This window comes from Glandiceps talaboti, chromosome 20, assembly GCF_964340395.1.
Source record: "Glandiceps talaboti chromosome 20, keGlaTala1.1, whole genome shotgun sequence".
Taxonomy (NCBI): Eukaryota; Metazoa; Hemichordata; class Enteropneusta; family Spengelidae; genus Glandiceps; species Glandiceps talaboti.
Window position 1 is genome coordinate 4,194,660 of NC_135568.1, and position 23,064 is coordinate 4,217,723.

General features: G+C 36.0%; 2 protein-coding genes across 2 annotated transcripts in view; both read left to right on the forward strand.

Moving 5' to 3' along the window:
• Window positions 1-2,174: 2,174 nt before the first annotated feature.
• On the forward strand, window positions 2,175-6,672 carry LOC144450982 (2-Hydroxyacid oxidase 1-like). Its single transcript, XM_078141742.1, has 7 exons — window positions 2,175-2,323; window positions 4,027-4,178; window positions 4,386-4,675; window positions 4,839-5,054; window positions 5,564-5,722; window positions 6,404-6,473; window positions 6,608-6,672. Exons 1-7 carry the CDS (start codon window positions 2,175-2,177, stop codon window positions 6,670-6,672), a joined length of 1,101 nt encoding a protein of 366 aa, XP_077997868.1.
• A 14,953-nt stretch (window positions 6,673-21,625) lies between these two features.
• LOC144450983 (tyrosine-protein phosphatase non-receptor type 23-like) overlaps window positions 21,626-23,064 on the forward strand; it is a 32,588-nt gene continuing 31,149 nt past the window's right edge. The window contains exon 1 of the mRNA XM_078141743.1: window positions 21,626-21,712. Within this exon, the coding sequence (XP_077997869.1) occupies window positions 21,626-21,712 (87 nt within the window). The remainder of the gene's footprint in view (window positions 21,713-23,064) is intronic.

A 23,064-nucleotide genomic window follows, 5' to 3' on the forward strand; every position in this document is an offset into this window, starting at 1 on the left:
AAATATGCATTTCACATATATCGTTAGCATTATTTACAGGATCTTAGGGACCGGTCAGTTTCTTCGGCCTGGGGGGGGGACGCCGGTGGATTGGGAGGGGGGGGGGGTCACCCTGTTTTTGAAATTGGCAGTGGGGGGGGGGTCATGATGTTTTCAAAATTGTGGATGGGGGGGGTGTATTGTGTTTTAGAATTAAGTGATGGGGGGGGGGTCAGCCTGTTTTTGATTTTACAGATAAGGGGGGATCAGTGACTTTTTGTCGGCCCAATTTAAGAATCCACCCCTCCCCCCAGGCTGAAGAAACTGACCGGTCCCTTATCCATATATGAAATCGTTTGAAGGCCGCTCCTAAATTTTGGTAGCAAATAAAGATGAATTTGTTCATGTCATATTTGTGTAATATTTGCTTTCAACATTATGGTATCTGGGAGAACATTTTTAGGATGTGTCATGGCAAGTATGTATATTAACAAAGCTTTCATGCACTTAGGGTCATATAGGCAAAACTTGTCTTAAATGTAGTGGCGAACAAAGAGATGTGTAGTACAAAAAGTTGACCTACATATGTAAACCTGTAATATTTCTTCCAAACTAGAAGAACAGACCATTATAGGGTTCTGGTCTCATGATAACATTCCCGAAAATAGAATTTTTTCGGCATGCTACCCTTTGATGAATGGAAGCTCGGATATGGTCACGTGGTAAAAACGGTCATCGAAATGGCCCTTATCATGAGACCACAACCGGATATGGTTACAAGTATTACACAGCGTTTTTTATTTATGTTGTCACATTGCCAAAAATGTAACAACACATCTCCAAAAGCAATACCCAGTTGGTTTTTGAACAACACAGCCTCGTATTGACCTTTAAACCTAGTATACGTATACGGTTCCTGACTTTGCTGGACTGGTTTTACTTGAACACGAACTACAAACTCATACAAGGAGTTGGTAGACCCCCCGTGGAGGGTCTATGGTTATACCCCGCTACACAAACTTTAAAATTAGTTCCAGAAGAGGATTGCTAATCCTGCATATGTCAAACGCTGAGTCACCATTTTGACAGCTAAAGGGTATAAATCATATTAGCGTGTCTAACTGTGGCGGGGAATATAAATTACACATCATATTTCAATTCGTTTGCAACAGTAAACACATCTTGCTGCCTTTCAAAAACGCAAATTTGCAGAGCTAATAAAACCTGTGCTATGTATAATGACGCTACAAGGCTTATATATAGATGTTTGCATAAGTTACAGCGAAGTACTACTATACTATAGTAAACATTCTAAAACCGACGTTTCGAGGTCGTACTCCATATTTGGGAATAGTGGGGACAATACACCACGTGACTTATCTACATGGCTGGAGGTTACCGTGTAGCCAATTTCCTCCACGGAATCATAACTGTAGGAAATATCATAAAACAACCCAACGCTAAATACTCGGCATATAACCATATCCAACCGCCACATATGTACCAAAGTATATGGAATTCGAAGTCGGCCTCCTTATGACGTACAGCCTAGGTAATAAAAATCATTAATTATGCAAATGACTGACTACAATTAAAACTACATAGAAAACTATATCAGACACTTGCACTCTATTGTGATCAAGGTATGTACCAAATAATATGAAAATGAAGCTCGCCTTTTTGAGTCGAATTACAGAAATCATTAATTATGCAAATGACATAATCGTAATAGCTGTGTTGCCAAGCTTTCTAGGACATTGCGCTTTGCTGTTGGTGTATATGAAAAAAATAAATATGGAATTTGAAAAGTACATCGTAACATATAGCCTAAATAACTTTTTTTTTTAAATTTATAACTCAACTCTATGTGTTCCCCAAGTCACGGGATAGAGTGCACCAAGTGACGCAATTAATAAGTTACAAACACGGACTTGTATTGGCTGAAAAATAGACAGTGAAATTGTTCCACATGGGCACTATGTACAGCATGGCTACTATAATAGCAGTAGAGTGTATGCCAGACTGCAATTTACGTTGTCGGGGTGCCCTTATCATCGTATTGACCCCTAGCATAGGTGTAGATTTTTATGGATTGGCGCTTGCGCATATCAATATAGGTCGTGAGGTCCACGATGGATCAAAGCCACTCGGATGACCTTCCAAACTGAATTCACGCATGCGTTATATTTGCAATCATGGAATCCAGTGCAATACGGAAACTTGTCTGTCTGGACGATTTCGAGGACTATGCCAAGGAACACCTCTCTCATTTTGCCTGGGTGTACTACAGTGGAGCAGCTGGTAATCAACACACACTCAAGCAGAATAGAAAATCGTTCTCAAGGTAGTATTGCAACTTCCAGTCAATCGACAGTACAGCTTTGCCAATGTTAAAGTAGTGACCTCAAGTACATTTTGTACAACAAGTAACACTGAAGTGAAGCACTTTCTCTATGTGCTACACTCCTTCACAGCATTCATATCAGTGTAAAGTATACTGACTGAGAGAAATCGGGTAACAACCGTGACGAATGAAACACTGTACTCAAAGCGTACTGCAACAATCACAATCAATGGACAGCTTACGCAATCAAGTCTTCTTTTCATGCCATAGAACATGGAGGTATACAAATAGATACCTCCATGCATAGAACAACAAAATACACGACAAGACTATGTATGCATTTACCTAAAATACTATATATCTTGGTGAGGTCTTCAATCAGTTGTAAACTTCGAAATGGTCGGAAAATTTAGTCAAAAACATGTCGGATAGCTAGCAATTATCACTGAGTACAACTCGGAAACGGACAGGAAATGGTTATGTAGCTTAATAATATATGCAAACAAACATCGTACAATAAACATTTAGAGATCGTTTGATGTTTACCGCAGTTGCTTATCCTGTGGGTGAAGGGTCTATGGTTACATAGAGTGCATTGCACGAGCTGTTAATTATTAGGTGATGCAATGTGGGGACGTAATGACCTGCCCTCTATCACATCACCTCATCTCACTCATGGAGGTGCCTCATTTTACCCAAGACGAATTCTGGTCACCGACGCTAGGCGTGGCAAAGTGTCTGTCTGTCTGTCTGTCTGTCTGTCTGACTGCCTGTCTGTCTGTCTGTATGTATGTGTCTCTGTGTGTGTGTGTGTGTGTGTGTGTGTGTGTAAACAACTTAGACCGATTGCCGTGATATTTGGTGGGTATATTACCTTGGGTGTCTAGTTGGGAAATTGTTCAAAATGATCTTACCATCGGTGTGTGATTTTGGTCAAAAAATGTGATTTTGGTCAAAAAACTTAAACTCCAAAAATACTGAGCAGATCGGCATGAAATTTGGTGGGAACATTCTTAGGGGGTGTTTAGATTAAGAATTGTTCATGATATGACGATTCCATCAGTGATATGCAAATTAAGGCTAACAATGTGTCTTTTTGGTCAATTTTTTTAAATTCCAAAGCTACTGAGCAGATTGGGCCGAAATTTAAATTAATGGGGATACATCTGGGAGTGTATAGATAAAGACATATTAAACATATAATGATCTCATCAGTGATATGCAAATTAGGTGTAAAAAAGTACTTGGTCAAAGAGACTGAAAGCCAAATAATCACATATATTGCAAAGATAACAACAGGGTTTAATAGACAAGTGAATAAGCGTTCAAAAATGTATGTATATGTGCATAGCAACAAGACCATAGCAACTGCCAAATGATCGCATATATTGCACAGATAACAAGAGGGTTGGATAGGCAACTGGACGCATATGCATTCACCAAATGAACACCTATACCTAGCATGGATGAGTATATGAGTAAACATTTGTAAAAACTGTACAATTGTGCTACAATGCCACTGGCACTATTTTTATTTATTATTCAGACTTTGTACAGCATAAACCTAGCCTGCGATTAAGTATAATAAGTGGTATGGTACGAGTGACACCATTCATCTCAGATATTATTCATGTCATACGTTATGAACACATGACTTTATGTTCGCCATTGGCACTACTTTCATTTATTACATCATCTTCTAGATTACAACTAATGCCTAGAGTTCTCAAGAATGTATCTGACATCGATTTAACATCATCTGTGTTGGGTGTAAAAATAGATATACCAATTTGTATTTCTCCTACTGCCTACCAAACGATGGCCTCTCCCGAAGGAGTTATAGCTACAGCAAAAGGTAGAGATCATTTTGATGTATCTGTCTGTATGTCTGTCTGTCTGTATACATGTATGTACATATGTATGTATGTATGTATGTATGTATGTATGTATGTATGTATGTATGTACGTTTATCTGCCTGTCCGCCCGTCTGTCTGTAGCGATAATGTTGCAAATCTTTAGTAGCAATTTTGATATCAAATACTTTACATATTGTCGTTTCAGCGGCTTCTTTCCATAATACCTGTATGATTGTAAATGCATTCACTCACAAATCTATAGAAGAAATCGCCAGTGATGTCCCAGCTGGTTTGAGATGGCAAAACGTGTACATTTGGAAACGACGTGATATCACTAAGGGGTTGGTCGAGAGAGTGGAACATATAGGAAATAAAGCTATTGTTGTAACTGTTGACATCGCAGCACCAGCACCTAGATTTGATATGGGGCAATTTGACGGGTTTCCTCTACCAAGTGATTTGAGGATAGGTAGTTACGCTCCATACTTTGACAAGGCAAGTCCAGTTACTACATTGCACATAAGGTTGGGTTGGGTGGGGTGATTCTAGGTTCACTGTCAGCCATGTTTTCCATATACTTGCCAGAAAATAATGTTATAAAAGATATCATGAAACCAATTTACTTCTATGATGACTTATACAAATTTAAATTCTTCAGGATATTACAACATCCGGGATACAAAAACAAATTAAGGATGCTGACCCTATTGCAACATGGGAAGACATTACATGGTTAAAATCAATAACTAAATTACCAATTGTACTGAAAGGTATTCTGAGTGCAGCAGATGCAAAGATTGCTGTTCAACATGGCGTGGACGCCATCTTTGTATCCAATCATGGCGGTCGACAGCTTGACACGGTGCCCTCTACGGTGAGTGTCACTGCAATGGTTTTCGATTGTGAGTAAGCATCAATGTTGTTCCCTTGCCTTTCACAACCTCACTACCTCTTTTTTGTAAAATACACATGCACATTATATTACATTATACCATGCACGAGCCAGGTCAACAAAATAATATGGAATATATACTCTGGTCGTTCTACGTCAGGACAACGCGAGTTTGTGTGACAACACGTGTCTACGTCACTGGTTCTGCTGTGTTCGAAATATGAGTCAACACGTTTAAAATGGCCATGATTTTCCCCGATTTTTCTTTGATGTTATTGGTGCTGGTATAATTATGTTATTCTCCAATATTTTTCTTCATTCAGCCGGAAAATATTCGTGACATTGGCCCCTTTTGGTCACTCGAATTTCCTTGACTGAGCTAAGAAAAGTATTGGATTAACATTTAAATACAATACAATACAATACAATACAATACAATACAATACAATACAATACAGTATTCCAGTACTTCATCACCCCTTCCCTTGTAGATAGAGGTTCTGCCAGACATCGTAAAAGCTGTTGGTGACAAGGTTGAGGTTTATATCGATGGTGGCGTTCGTACAGGGACAGATGTATTGAAAGCCTTAGCATTAGGAGCTAAAGCAGTTTTCATTGGTAGACCGGTCGTTTACGGATTGACATATAAGGTGTGTACAGTTTATAATTCGATTTAGTACGTTTCTGCATTAATTGAATGTGATTTCCTTTGAGTCATTGCAGAGTTACGGCCGGCTTGGCTTCCAAAATCCAATACATCAACTCGAATGCCAAGCAGATGATTTTTGTTCATTCAGAGAGGTAATATTCATGTCGAGGTTCCTTTATATCAAAGGGCAGCAAAGACGAGACTGGTTTTATTTTAAAAGTTTTTTACTTGTAGGAACTCATAAAAGTAAATTTATTGTGTGACTTCTCTAAAATGGAATTTCTATAAATGGCAGATCTGGTTTAGAAGGTATGTTGTATATTTGGGCAAGACATTATTGTTGGGAAACAATAACCACACAATCCTGGGACAAGCTCTTACCATTGATCATTTCCCACAATACACCCCCCCCCCCGTTCATTGGGTATCTTCCAAGCCAGATGTACCGATTTGTATAAACTCTATTTCAGAGAGGTCGCACGATGCAGGGTTGGTGAAAGTGACTTTTGTAGGTCTCCTTAGCATGAAGAAACGGCTCAGATAAAAATCACTATAATTGCCTTTGTTCAATGCGTACCATGTAAGGTTCTGATTTGCTGTATGGTAGTAGTCATGTTGATGTCTTTGTGGTAATACTTGCGTAACTTAAATCGTAACAATGTTTCCCCTCTATGCTTCCCAGGGAGAAGACGGAGTAAAAGAGGTTCTCCAGATTTTAACAGATGAATTAAAAAGTGCAATGGCGTTATCTGGTATGTGCATTTCAACAAGATCGTTAATGTTTGTTTTACACATAAAATATGTATGTACATCCATATTTGATTTACCTATAATTAAAAAATCATCTCAAATCACACAACTTATATTCATCTTCTTTCTCTTTTAGGCTGTCGGTCGATCTCCGAAATAACACCCTCCATAGTTACGCCATCGACTATCTCAATGCTCTGATTACATTGAGAGATCACTTGCACTGTGCTATCGCTGCAATGATCGATCTTGCACCCTTAGTAGTCATGAAATCCACCATTGTGTTGTTTTATGTTATTATAACACTTTACGTATAGTAGTAACTAGGCCATTTCAGACTGCAAACAGGAAATTGAGAATACAGCGCCCTCGCTCAAATTGGGGCATCATCTCCTCATAGTACCATTTCTTAAGATATTTGTCCCTTGGTTTTCTGTAGAAGTGTAAATCAGGGATGCTGTTTGTATTGTTCAGACATTGAGGAAAGCAGCAGTGCTCTATGGTTAATCAAGTAACCTATACCATGTATCCCCCCCCCCCCCAGGTACACACAGACAGGAAGTAGAGTGCCAAGTGACCATGGCATATTTTGCAAAGGCCTATTGAATTGTAATTGTTTACTGAACTAATATTCCATGCCAGGATGTTGATATTCTACTAGTCTAGGATGATCATAATACAAAATAATGACGTTATTATAGGTATTTACGATATTCAAAAAATACCGTTACCGGGGACTGTTTCGGATTTTTTAGTCATTATATTGTAACTATTGATTTATATTAAGGTCGAACGATAGCATTGGATGTACAATTATTTAGTCATTATACTATAAAGCAAAATAAAAGTGTGTTTATTTCCGGTAACATGACTTCAGAAAATAGGGTTGGTCGGTCGGAATTTTTACACTTTAGAAATTGTTTCAAACGTAAGACAAGATCACACTACTTCAGTGATAGTTTGATGACGTGTTATGGTTCGGGAACTTTTTAGCCGGAACTGTTGTAAATAATAATAATAATAATAATAATAATAATAATAATAATAATAATAATAATAATAATATAATTTTCTAACGTTTTATCATAATTTGACCAGTTATACTCGAGCGGAATTCATGGTAATAAGTCGAGCCAATTCAGGTTTCGTCAACTCATGCGAGATCGTAAAGATCAGTGTTTCGAGCAAAAAAAACGCTACTATGGAGAAAAATGTCAGCTAACTTTACTAGAAGGATCTGAGATGGACTCCCCAGCAGATTCACAAGATATGAAAGTTATGAAAAATTAACAGACGCATATAAACCCTAAAAAGTGTAGCTTTATATGTATTTTCAATATTTGAAAGTATTACAGTGTTGATACATTGTTTGCAACCACACATTATCAATTCATAGTTACCCTGACTTACTTTATCAGTAGCTCCAAATTAGGTATTACAATAACCACAGATAATCCCATAGTCCTTTGCGTCTGAGCATGCTCAGTCTGCATTGCAAGTTCCCTATTGCATATACTTTGATAATACTTGAATGACTATGCAATGAAGCACAAGACTAAAGCTTGTTGTCATAGCTTTAAACCACTGCTACCAAGGGAGATGTTTGCACTGGTAAACAATGGTGTAGTCATTTCAAGTAGTGAGTTGGTATTATTACGAAAATATTTTGTTTGGTACAATAACTTATTCGTAAATATCGTACACTGTGAACAGTATTGCATCACCTTTGGGTAAACGTACTTTTGTAGTTTTATACAAGATAAGTAAAAAAAAAATCAGCGCCCTCAACGGCGATCACAATTTCAACCTGTTTCTCTACTGCTTATGGATAACATTGATCACGTATTAACATGTATAATCTCTAATTATTGGTATTTTTAAAAGTTCAATTTTTTTCACATGTTTATATTCCTAAGATGGTGTTATAGACACTTTCATTGTTGCCAATTGTAGTCTAAAGACTATTCGCAGCTTCGGTTTTTTTTCTAATGCCTAGCTCAATGAAGCCCTGAGATGAAATTTCGGTTTGAGATTGTTTAAAATGAAATAAAATTAGCACAACATGTACAGCTCATGTCAGGATAATATCACTGATGTGCACTCAAATATATCAAGTATGGTATATAACAAACAGTAAATGCTAGCATTGAATATCATGGCATATCAAACCCATACAAATATTTAATTTGTTAATTTAACACACTTATGCTCAGCTACTATATAAACGCAATTCCTATTAAGTGAACTCTCTAAACTCTCTTATTCTCAGGAGAAATGATAGCAATACCTATTGAAACTGGTGTAAATTTATAAAAGCACGTCTAAATTATTGTCTTGACACCCATGTCAGCTATTGCAATACATTTTTATCTAACTGGGTGTTTGGCGACATAGAAACAGCGTCATGTCTGAACCCGAACACGATAATTAGAAATTCATGACAGAGCAATGACATGTACCTTGCATCATTTCTGAAGCGCTTCGAGCCAATGATTAGCTAGGCATAAGCTGAAGCCTTCAACATCCTTATTTCCTAGTCAATATGAATATTACATTTTGGTAATCGACAAGAATTACAACAATGATAGAGGGCATGTAATTCATTTACTGTGCTGTAAAGCAGTTTTGATCAGTCAAGGTCTTACTTCTTTCAAAATTGCTGATTTTTTTCAAAAAGATATCGCAAGTGATATGTTCTCACCAATACTCAGCACACTACACAGAGCAAAGATAAAACCTTTATTTTCAAGTATGGAAAGTAAAACGTTTACAGGTAATTTACAGTTATAAGCATATATAAATGCAGCTGTTTAAAATGAAATAAAAACAGCATTTAAATTGTTGTTTTAAAAACTGGAAAAACTTTTATTTTTGAGATTTTGTCAACTATTACTACGCTGTTAACAATGGACGTTGTGAGTTGACATTGCACTCATACAAGCATACAAATACGGGTGAGCGGGGGAGGGGTTGTCAAAAATGCAAGATGAAGTTTGTCTTCACCTTCAGAAAGGACCACAAATACCAGTGCTCCAAACAATTTAAGTATCAAAACAATCAACACAATCATTGCTGTAGAGATTACACTCCTTGTAGTAAAATTGAGAATATTCTCCGTTTGTCCGTAGATATACAGGGAAATGTAAGATATTACATATGTCTCCAATTATGTTCTTTGATCAACTGAATAATATGTTACTCGACTCTATTACTGTGTAAAAAAAAATAATCAATAATTGAATATATATTTCACCACAGGTAATTATCTCTCCCCTGAGATCGTGCATGACAGGAGAGTTGATTGATATTAGTTTCACTATTTGAATTCGACTCTACTCCTAAGATATTTAATTGAAATAAAGATCTTAACAGTAGATGTCGTGCCTTTCATATAGGTGGGGGTTTTTTGGGTTTTTTTTTTTTGGGGGGGGGGGTTAAATTATACATCCAGGCCCTTGCTGCATTTATTAAACAAACAAACAAACAAACAAACAAACAAACAAACAAACAACATCATCATCATCATCATCATCATAATTAAATTATCGAATGACTATACAATATTGAACATCAATGTTTCATTAATAACATATAGTGGATTAATTGACACAACACAAATTATAGTTCTAAATTTCAATGCTAAGCTACATTTATTAATTTTACCCAAGCACAGGAAAATGTATCACCCATTAAACTAATGAGATGGACTATACATTGTTGTAAATTTTAATAACCTGCATACATAACATTTTAATTAAATTAATTTCATTAGTATGTCGACCCAACAACATGCCAGTTCAGGGCATTCATATCTAATTATTTCATTTGAAAGTAATAAGCACTTAGGGGTCACGAACATACAATTTATCAGTTACCTGTCAACGGCTCTCTTACATACACCCACACAGTCACCATATGAAACTCTTATCTTATTGGTTTTTGTGTGGTCGTATAACATGTTAACAGAGCCGCTGAATAAAAACTCAAATTGGCTGTATCTTGGCCATTTACATGTTCATTTCTGTTGACCCAATGAGATGTAACGCGTATCCATTTAAAGAAGCTACTGTGTGCAATGAACGAGGTTTTCAATTCAGTTTTCCTTAGCAACCGTGTGTAATATAAGTGACTATAAGAATATCTTGGATATTCTAAGGGAAAACGGATTTAACTCACACTCAGAAAAGTCCACACCACTGTTGCTTTGTTTCAAATTCAAAACTCCTCTTTTCATTTATAATTTAACTAACAGCAAATCTTATTGAAACGCAAGTTTACATCACTCAAATTCTTTTCGTTGAAAATAACACCATCTCTTCTAATAAAATGACATCATAGTATTGGCAGAAGTTGTTTGTCTCAGCATATTGTAAAACTACTATCATATTGAATTCTTTATGGCTGAGCAGGTCCCCTACTTTATGCCTAAAGAATGTGAACAGAGTAGTTTTCTGTGAACACTATATATCACGACATATGCTCATATATACGATAGATTGTCTATCAATTCACTAAAACACACTTATTGCAAGTTAGTCGTTGTCAACTATCTTTCGTAAACAGAGATGACCGAGTCGAGTCAATACTTCAATTATTGCAGAATGATATAAAATTCATTGGAAAAAAATTAAGACTACTTTATTCGTTAGTCCACGGTCTGCTAACTAAAATAATCAACTAATCAATTGCAAACACAAAAATGATTCATATGAATTCATAACGATAAAGTCTGACACCAAACAATATTTCATATGTACAGCTCATTTCAGGATAATCACTTCTGTACACCAAAATAATATATCAAGTACGTCAGATAACAAACAGTAAATACTAGCATTGAATATCATGGCATATCAAAGCCATACCAAATTTATGTTAATTCAACACACTTATGCTTAGCTACTGCAAAACACAGTTCATATTAAGCGAACCCTTATAACATTAAAATCTAAAATCCTAACTGCGTACCAGTGAGTACACCTTTTTCAACTTAGTGAACTGCAACAATAGCTTCTAGAAAATTATATCAACATTCCTGCACGTAAAAGCAGCGATAAATAACACACCGCCCTGAAATAATTGTTAGGTTATGAAATGAGTATGTTTTCAAACGAAAAACCAAACAATGTTACGTATTAGTTAAACCGTACAGTAAGCTCATCACTTAGGGTTAAAATAGTATACTATAGCCATGGGGAGAAAATTGAACGGTTTACAACGAATCATATTTCTGTGACCACCATAGGCTACTATCTGCTACAGTATCTGCTGTAAAATTCTGCTTCCTTCCTCCTTTGTTTTATTTAGTTCAAATGTCTCATTTCTCATCTTTCTGTTCCGTTATAAAATTCATGTCAGCATTTTCTACCCGGGTGATGATTTCGATCATGTATCACACATGTCAATGTCAGTCCTTCACTGTCGATGTCGTATCAAACTTTTATATTTTCAGTCCATGGTTAGAGTTGTGGTATGTCTTCAGATTTTCTTCATTTTTCCGTTCGTCGGTTTACTGTTGAAAAGTCCACTCACATATTGGTGTAATCTCACAGAGTTAAATTTGACCATTTCCGAAGCATTAGCCAGACGTACGCTTGACTTTAAGCCTTCAACATCGCCTTTTTTTTCCAGTCAATATTTCCAGTAATCAACAAGAATTACAACCACGATAGAGTGTATGTAATTCATTTACTGTCGTGTAGAACAGTTTTTTTTTAAGATCAGTCAGCTTGGCATTTTTTTCAAAAAGATATCGCAAGTGATATGTACTTACGAATACCCAGCACAGATCTACACAGAACAAAGATGAAACCTTTACTTTCAAGTATGGAAAGTAAAACGTTTACAGGTAATTTACACTTAACTATATATGAATGTAGCTGTTTAAAATGAAATAAAAGTAGCATTTAAATTGTTGTTTTAAAAACTGAAAGCACTTATTTTTTATATTTTTTGGCTACCATTACTAACGATGTTAATAATGGACGTTGTGAGTTGACGTTGCACTCATATACGCATACAGATAAGGGTGGGTGGGGGATGTCAAACATACAATATGTAGTTTGTCTTACCTTCAGTAGGCACAACAAATACCAGTGGTCCAAACAATTGAAGTATCAAAACAATTAACCCAATCATTGCTGTAGAGATATAACTCAATGTAGCAAAATTGTGAATCTTCTCTGTCCGTAGATAACAGGGAAATGCAATATTTCACATATGTCTCCAATTATGTTCTTCGATCAACTGAATTATACGATTATATTTACTCTCCCTTACATTACTGTGTAAGAAACCAATCATCAGTTTAACATATTGCACCACTTGTAGTTATCTCTCCCCTGAGATCGACATGAGACAGGAGAGTTGATTATAATTATCTTGATATTAAGTTCACAATTACCATTTGAATTGAATACACTTTGATCACCATGGCAACATCATACGTCTGTTTTCCAAATGTATTGTATACAACCTGCTAAAACTCTACTCGATGTTTTCAGAGAGAGAGAGAGAGAGAGAGAGAGCGAGAGAGAGAGAGAGAGAGAGCGAGCGAGCGAGCGAGCGAGAGAGAGAGAGAGAGAGAGAGAGAGAGAGAGAGAGAGAGAGAGAGAGAGAGAGAGAGAGAGATTTGCTCTTTTTTGTTACCATTTGACTTACATTGGCATTCTTACTCTGATATACACATTTTACTACAAAATTATGCATAAATCTGTTAACTGGCATTTGCTTGCACCGATTTGCTTATTTGTTTGTTTTTGTTTCAGTGCGTTGCTGACAGTACTAATAACAATACTATGTTTGACTAATGCGTGTAAAAACCTTCATAGTTGTATACAATTATAAGTTTACATGTACAAGTATAGAAACATCGAAGCGCCGTACATTTTCGAAAAATAACGCGGAAAAAATACGCCCCTCGTATCAGCTCAGAACTTAGGAAGAAAACATTTCACCTAAGGCCAAAGGTACATTGTACATGTATATGTACACGTACCTTTCAGACTTTTACACAGCCGATGTAATTGTTTGCATAATTAGTTGTAATGTACTGTTAGACGAGTAAGGCAAAGGCAATGGTATTATTTTAACGAAATAAAATTAGCATTCAATTATCTTAGCAGATAGTCACCAAATCATATACATTGTAACAACATACACTTTTCAGATATCATATCAATGGGTTAAAATATAACAAATTGAAATTGAATTGTTACAGTACAGCATTTTCGTACTGCCGAACGATTACCTGCTGTAGCAAGTTTACTAGATTTCTGTTGAGCCAGACAACAAAATGTAGTAGTGTTAGTAAGAATGGGTGACTTTTTGTTCCAACTCATCTGGTTTCGGTTGTAAGAGTAATGTTTTCAATATCACAAACATTCTAGCACATGATCGGTTTCTTTCAGAGGTCAGACGGGGACAATTCAAAATGGCTGTTCAGAGTGCACATCCTATATCTATTTCCGACATATACAAGTGGTATCAGTGTCTGTTTTTGTATCTGTTTTACTCGACTAAGTATGGAAACCATTCTGTGTACAGATCCTAATGATACTTACAATGTTACGACTACAAAAAGCCAGATTTGAGCTAAAGTTAGACACGAACTGAAAACGATAGTATTGTCCGGTGGATAGATGATATACGTGGGTGATATAGTGGTGCCGTGTTTATAGTGTCAGCATGGTTATTAAAAAAATGATTATAGTAATACGTAAATCCCCGTTCAGTCATCCAATATTTAAAAACATATTAGGGTCCTTCGTTTCGTACCGGCGCTTCTAATCTCTGATCACCGGACGGATAGAGTCATTCCGCGGAAACACGTCATTGCCGATCACGACGTCTAATACAACTTTCAATGGCGGATAAAATTGACCATAAACGGTAAACAAGGCAATGAAATAACCTGTCTTGGACTGAAATTGTCGTAGGCAGGGATTATGCCGGGGACGTTGAAAATATGTTTAATATTTACAGATATTTTCTGTGAGGGAATTTTTTGTCCCTATAATTGTTGTATTTGGTCAGAGACCGGAAATAACGGTATTTGTACACCGGCGTGGGCGTTACTTGTCAAGCGACAGTGATTAATGAGTTATCTCCGGAGTATATTGGAATTCGAACTCAATACACAACAACAAAGGAAATTAGCAAAGGAAATTAGCCGGTGTACAAAACAGATACAATCCGGCCAATATGCGCCTCGCTACCGCTCGACGCATATTGGTCGGATTGTATCTGTTACGTATATAGGGTGCAGAGGATGGCAGTCGAAATTCAGAAAACGTTCTCAAAGTTCCTCCGGCATTCTTCTAGTGACGAAAGAAGTGCGTAGCTTGGTTATTGTAATCGACACAGAAAGGCAGATTGAAGTACCGCAGTTGAAAAATGGCAACTTTAAAACGATCCCACCAGTCATTTTTATACAGAGATGGTAAGCATACAAAGTTTTACTTTTAGGGACCGGACAGAATTTACGGCAGGGGGGGGGGCCTGGGGAGAAATTATCTCTGACTTGGTTTTTTTCCTGGCCCCCCCATCCACTGTGACCAAAATTTCACAGCCCCCCCCTTTCAAAAGTATAAACATTTCATGGCCCCCCCCCCAAAAAAAAGAAAAAAAGTGCACAATATCCTGTCCCCTACAATAACTAAAAAGAGTACAAATTTTTTTGTTACTGTAGTAGACTGTCGACAGTCGCTCGCGCCTTTTTTCCCCCTACGTTTTATCTAAACTCCGATCCGGCGCAACACTAGTCTAATCGCAAACTGATATCGAGAGATCCGGCGCAACACTAGTCTAATCGCAAACTGATATCGAGGGCCGAAGGCCCGAGTCACAGTGATCGAGGGCCGAAGGCCCGAGCGACTCGCTTGGGCCTTCGCAATTCGGCCCTCGAAATCAGTTTGCGATTATACTAGTGTTGCACCGGACCGGAGTTTAGATAAAACGTTGGAAAAAAAGGCGCGAGCGACTGTCGACAGTCTGTTACTGTAGCACAACTGTAATATTTCTTTTGGTACTACTATTATGTTACTATTTCAGCCCAAACAACTTAGTAGTTGTAGAGGAAGTTTTTTAGAAAACAAAACAAAATAAAACATTTTGACCATACACATGTGGTATAATCTTGTTTATTTCCCAACTAGACACCATAAGTAGTCATCACTTAATACCAAGGCATTTGATGTGGTGGTTTTAACTGTCATTCGCTGATACATACACAGAAACACAGACACAGAGTAAAGACACACTCACATGTGTGATTTGTGAAAAACTGTAGTGGGGACATTTGTGGGGAGTATCTAAGGACATCACATCACCTACATAGTGTATTCAAATATCTATTTATACTCATAACACAATAACTATCTAATGTCAGACATTTGTGATGTCATGAAGTGCTAGCAAACTAAGGATTTTATGCACACTGAGGTCTGACAAATATAGCTTTCACTTTCCTACACCAAATGCATTACCAATACATATGTAAATGTAAGACATTTGTGACTTCATGAAAGTGCAAAAAAATTCAGAATGTTGTGGAATACTTAGATGTAATCAATATGCTTTCAGTTCCAAAACCATACATATTTAAACCTATAGTGTCAGGCATTTGTGACTTCATGAAACATTGGCTTGGTTTAGTGAAAGCCAAACAAAATGATGTTTCTCATATAAGTGACATTGCAAGAAGATTCCCACAGAATGAAGTTGTTGTTAGCGAACGACACAGGAAGACAAGGAGAAAGAAGGAAAATAAAAGAAAATTAAGAAGATGGAAAGAGAAAAGAACAATTAGTCAAGCAAAAAGACTGTTGTTATACTGTTTTTAGTGAGCAACTTGTGGATAAGGTTGTAGGAAAATACAGCCAGAAGGCAACTACCAAAGTTAGTGCAAAGTCACAGATGAAAAAACACTTAACACCACACAGACATCTAAATGCTTTACAATATTTAGTACAGATAGATGCATTTGATGATGCTGAGGAGGGAAATAGTTTAATTTCACTGGTTTTAGATAGAAAGAAAGACAAGTCTTGCCTCACATCTTCAGACTCTAGTGAGTCTGAGAGTGAAACTCAAGAATAGAGTCAAGGAAAGAAATAAAACACCTATCTAAATTAATCTGGCCAGACGTTTTTGTATTGACATTTTTCACCAAAAGGTCACTTTTTAATCACATAAATTACAGGTCCTATGCTAGTATATTACCATATATATATATGTATCCTTGATGGTAATTACACACTGAACCTGTTTCCACAGTGCTAAAATGTATGTATGTATGTATGTATGTATGTATGTATGTATGTATGTATGTATGTATGTATGTATGTATACATATGTGTGTGTGTAAGTGTGTGTGTGAACAACTTGGAGTATATAAGAGTAATTCAGGGTGTATCAAATTAATCTTGAGTAGTGTTTTTATGCTTCACTAAATATGTACATACAAACGTACACACTTCCATTTTAATACATAAATGAAAGTGTAGACATTCAATATTAAAGGCGATATCAAGTGCTATCTCATGCAATGCTAACTTTTCTAACATATTCATTTTTTTCAATGACAAAATATTTCGCGGCCCCCCCCCCCTTTCAAACCATGAGAATTTTCATGGCCCCCCCCCTTCAAGCCTCCCATTTTTTTCATGGCCCCCCCAATTTCTCCCCAGGCCCCCCCCTCTGCCGTAAATTCTGTCCGGTCCCTTAGTGATGTTGTTGTGGATGTACTTATTGGGCCCATGAGAACTATAAAGTGGTTGCTGAATTTCAAGATTTTGTAGATTTGGTAGGCGAACTTCATTTTTGCGTTCAGTGCAAGGGCAATGTAGACATTACTAATGTGTACCTCATCCAGTCTACATCATGTTTGTACAATTGAAATGAATATATTATAGTCTACCGGTTTTCCATGAAGCACATCAATCTACAAGGTCACCCACAGGCAACCATTCAGTGGATGGGCATCTATATTTGGGATCTCACTTCCAAGGCAGCAGAGGTTTCGATTCGATTCGTTAATATATATATATATATATATATATATATATATATATATATATATATATATATATATATATATATATATATATATATATATATATATATATATATATATATATATATATATGGTAGTACTGGAACTCTTTCTATATATATAAAAACACATTATGTGTGTGTGTGTGTGTGTGTGTGTGTGTGTGTGTGTGTGCGTGTGTGTGTGTGTGCTTGAGTCTGATTTTGATCGTTACTTTGCATCTCAAATAGTGCATATTTAGAACACGCTTTAGTTTGTATAATGTGCGTACAGATTAGTATTATTATTATTGTTATTATTGTTATAACATACCTTTATTCAGGGTAAAACTCGATATTAAGCGTTACAAACATCACAAAGCATTGAAGGGTTAGCTTCTTTCCATTGGGACCCTCATACATCAAATCGACAATCACGCAAAAGTTTACTTACAAATTCTAAAATACATTAGGACATAAAATACTCACCTGCACATTGTGGGATTATACCTCTAGGCAAATAAGTAACTGTTAGGCAGAAAAAATGTCACTGTGTAATTGTCTTTGAAACATTTAAGTTAGCCTGCTTTACATGTTCAGGTAATGAATTCCAGTCTTGAGATTTCAGCCTGGTGACTGAATTTGCAGAGAGTATAATTATTGTGAGCTGATTTGATGTAGACACTGCTAGCTTTACTAAAGCGGGTATTTAATAATATGAATTTTGGAAATAGGTGTGAAACATTATAACAAAGGGACTGTACCATGGTAACATTTGTACATCATGGAACAAATGTGAAACCTATGTCTTTCCATCAAAATGTTGGCAAATACAGCGATTTTTAGAGTTCTATCCGTCGTACATATTCAGTTAAAAATAATTTATAACCCCAGCGTAAAAATAAAACAATCCCAATATGTCGTCACATTCGTGTTTTAATATTAGTTTAAAATAAATATATACCATCTTCATGATTCAACTTTTTAATAATACTATCAAATATTTTTCTTAAGTTTTCACAGTGATTGCTATATTCACTATTTTGGTAATGATAGCTGAGGGAGCACCAACGAATTCAGCTCATAAAGAAACAAGTAGGAGTAAGCTTACATGGAAGTTGCTGGTGAAAGACACAAGAGCGTTACTTTTTTCTATAAAGACTGCCCGCAACGGGGAACCCGTAAGTATCGCCTTCTGGCCATGGAAATATGCATTTAGTCATCATGAACAGACAATACATAACTTCGTGATAGTTCTATGTTTTTGTCCCCGCAGCTGCTTTTCAGTAATTGTCACTCAAACATTATCGCCATGTCATTACACAGGATTCCGCCTGTAAACTTCTTTATGTTGCGAAAGCCCACGAAACTATTCGAAAATTCAATCCGTTTCTGTACCCAATTATCACTGATGTCCACATTTGAGATTTATTTGAGTGATCTGTACTGCTTTTTGAGTATGGAAACTATACAGTTTTAGAGACGAATCCGTGAATGGCTAATAATTATATTACATACATACTATAGGCCAGTAAAGTTAGGAAAGATTTCACACATGAAAGTTAGTGTATAAGATACAAACACAGAGGGATCAGTTATGATTACGAAAAACAATCGAACGAATTGACAGACAGACAAGTACAGATGGACGAACAGACATACTTACACACACACGCACACACATACACACACAGACAGACAGACAGACAGACAGACAGACAGACAGACATACATACATACATACATACATACATACATACATACATACATACATACATACATACATACATACATACATACATACATATAAAGTATACAAAGTACACATTTCAATTGTATCAGATATGCATGTATAGCTATATGTAACGGTAACCTTTTTATTTATTTGAATTATATCACAATAGGCAATATCGGATGAACAAAATACAATTTGCAATTCAAGCTTGCCAAAACCAATATTACGGGTGGGCAATCAGGTGAGAATATTAAATAATAACCAGACTTTGCCAGAACAAAGGAAGAATTGAAGACATTTTCCCGCCAAATACTATACATTTATGAAAAACAGTGTATTAGTAAGGATTTAACTTATAAGATAGTTTCCATAAATCAAATGACCAATGAACTGTTGCCATGGCATTACATTATTAATTTACCATTGGCATGTAGTGTTTTTGATTAATTATTCATTATCATAATTTCCTGTTGTCCATTTCAAGTGTCTACAATGATTTTATGCCACAATTCCTTGGCGTTTCTTGTCCTTTTTTCTTGATAGACCGAGAATGAAAACAAGGATTTATTAAACAACCATAGAGACAATTTACAAGTCTATAAAGGTGTTCTGGAATCAAGGAACAACATTGCTAGTACATTCGAAGATGTTAAATATAACCTGGGACGTGTTCATGTAAAATTGAATACACTGGTAAGTGCTCAGAGTCTGTGCATGATTTTTTTTAAAGAAAGAAATGCAATCTTTTCCCAAATAATACTAAACTAAACTTTGCGGAGAATTGTTTTCACGAGTTTGAAGCTAGGAGTAACACAAATACCACGACATGAACATATCATTTATATTTGCAAAAGTGTACATCTTTGCTATTTTTTCTTTGTTTCTGTAGTTCGGAAACCTTTGATTGTAAACACACATAAATATCTACAATGAAAATATGCCTTCATTCATTCATACAGACAGACAGACACTGACAGACAGACAGACAGACAGACAGACAGACAGACAGACAGACAGACAGACAGACAGACAGACAGACAGACAGACAGACAGACAGACAAATGTCTACGTAATGCTAATTGTTTTTCTTTTTTTTGTTTAAATTCCAAACAGCTCCATGATCTCTTTAACTATTTCGAATCGGACATGTCCCATAATGCAGATGCAGAGAGCGATAACGTTCAAGAACATGATGATACATGCTATACTATTGCCGAGGTGTTAAAACGGCTCAGAGACTACACTGTGTCTGCCAAAAGGCATTTTCTTCAGCTTAAAGCTTGTATAAGTACACACGCTAAGAAATGTTGAACAGGTTCAACTTAAAAAATAGATAAATGATGTTTTAATCATTACTATTTGCTCGTCCACGCCGGTAATGGCCAGTGTTCACCCTTTTCATTTATTGATAATCAGTGCACACCGCATTGAATCTACTACTGTGGTGCTCATTGGTTGATAATTTCACATGGTTGTCACGTGATGGCCATGTGTCTGATGACTAACTATGGCAATATTTGTCACTCTGTCATTGACGTTGTCATTAAATGACCTTAAGATGATATATTATAATTAATTTATATTATTACCATTATTATTATTATTATTACTATTGTTGTTGTTACAGTTATTTAAACTATTTTGATAAATATAAATATATTTGTATGAACAATTCATTCCATATGTGCAGCTGCAGATTTTTACACTTTTAAATATTTTTGTGACGTGTACGAGTTATCTTTTACTGCATAGAGATAAACACCACTTTCGATTCTATACAAATTTATGAGAATAATAATTAAACAGTTTTTAATTACAAATAGTAGTGTTATTAACACTGAGTTTTGTAAAAGTTTAAAATATTTAAAATATGAAGATAATTAAATAATTTATTCATATTCCTGGTGTTAACTGTTCTACTTTCTTGGCTTGGTATGTTGTTATGCTGGACGATTTAGATATGTTAGTAAGATTTGTTTTTGATCAAAATGATTTATTTATACTCAATGGACTCCATTGTATTCACGCTCCCTGTACCCCTTTATTTCACAAACTATATTTACCTGTGTATATTTAATACTTGTAAGTTCGACTTTGATCTGAATCTAACCATTTCTAACAAACTCGTCCACAACTACCTACAACAGTCCATCGTTATCAGATACAACAAATATGATTCACAGAACACGTAAAATCTAGTCTTAGTGACATTTTCATTTTGTGCATTATTTTCATATATTTTGGTCTTAGTGATATTTTCAATATTGCTTCATATTTTGACGTACCAGTCAAGAAGATGATCGTGAAGACTAAATGTAAATCTCGTATTTTCTCGCGGGAAAGTTTACAAACTACGTCATATCACGAGACTGCTGCAGTGAATCCAAGATGGAGGCAGTTCCGCGTATGTGTATGTTGGCTCTGGAGATGAAAATTAGTCCAGAGCCAACGGAATTTGGCCCTAAACTAAAACAGGTAAGAGCGTCTGCATGAAAATGTTTATTGCAACGTATCTATAACTCAGTTTCAACTATACTTTCCGTAATTTAGCGTATTATTAAAATTTTCGTCGTGACCCACTCGAAAACAAATGTCTGTTCGCTGCAGGATACATCATGTAGTCAACATTACGGGCGAGATTTTTTCGATAACTAGCTTTAAAGTGACCATGCCAGTTCCATAAGTGTAATCGAAATACACGGTCTAAGAGATATGTTGAATAACCACCTTTAAAGATCGTGGTTTGGTCTGGCTACAGCTATTGAGCGCTTACTTGGCATTGGAGACATATCCTCATTCACACTGTGTGACTGTCTGCAGTCTATTCGTGACCTTAGACTCAACCCAGTTCATCGAACCAACTAAATCTGAACTCTGAGTTAACTTTATATTCTCAGACACTATATCTTGAAAAATAATTCTAATGCTCAAACGTTTAAGAATCAAGCTGTGTAACATCTCATCAGGTATATCATGCGCACCTATGACATACAAACAAGTGATGCACACGTTACATATATATAAATGACCATTGATGGCGGATGATTCATAACCTCGATGTCACTTGACTGAGAAAATGTTATCTTACAATGTTTATCACAGGAAAAGTATTATTATGAGTAAAGTGTGACTTGAGGCTGATGTTAGCCTAGCTGTACTTCTCTAGCCAAATGTTGAAATCAGAGACTGTGGAAAGTCATTTTTCACCAATCATTGACCGCATAACCCTTACAATTTATACAAAAAAGAATTACAGACATTGATAAATCTGGTTTAGAAAAGAACGGCTATACACTGGCTAAGGTATCGTGAGAAGTAATCAAAGTTTAGGAGCTTTGCACTTCTTGAAATAAATTTGTCAGCATTCCTTGTGAAGAAGTTCAAGTGATATGGAGCACCTCACTTTATTTATTTACCATAATGCCTTGCTCCAGAGGTAGATTTGTCAATGTGTATGATTCTTTTTGCAAATTTGGCAAAAATTACTTTGCTGGATCCCCTACGCATAAAGGAATGCAGCGAAGATAAAATAGCAAAACATTTGTTCCCCCTTTAACACAAGCCAAGTTGAATGTGTTTGAACAAATATATGGAATTTATACCATGTTGGTATACATCATAACACTAATTACCAAGAGTTATGTTATTTCCCATTACTTCATTCAGTTGAAAAATAGTAGTGACCTAAAAGGCTAAAGGGTTTAGTCCTGTTTTTCACATGATGTATTTTGTGTGTACAAACAAATATTGTACCCCCTGAGTTGGTAGAAAAAAGATTAGTCACTACTTGGGTCAACCCTTATAGTAAAAAGACCACTTAGGTCACT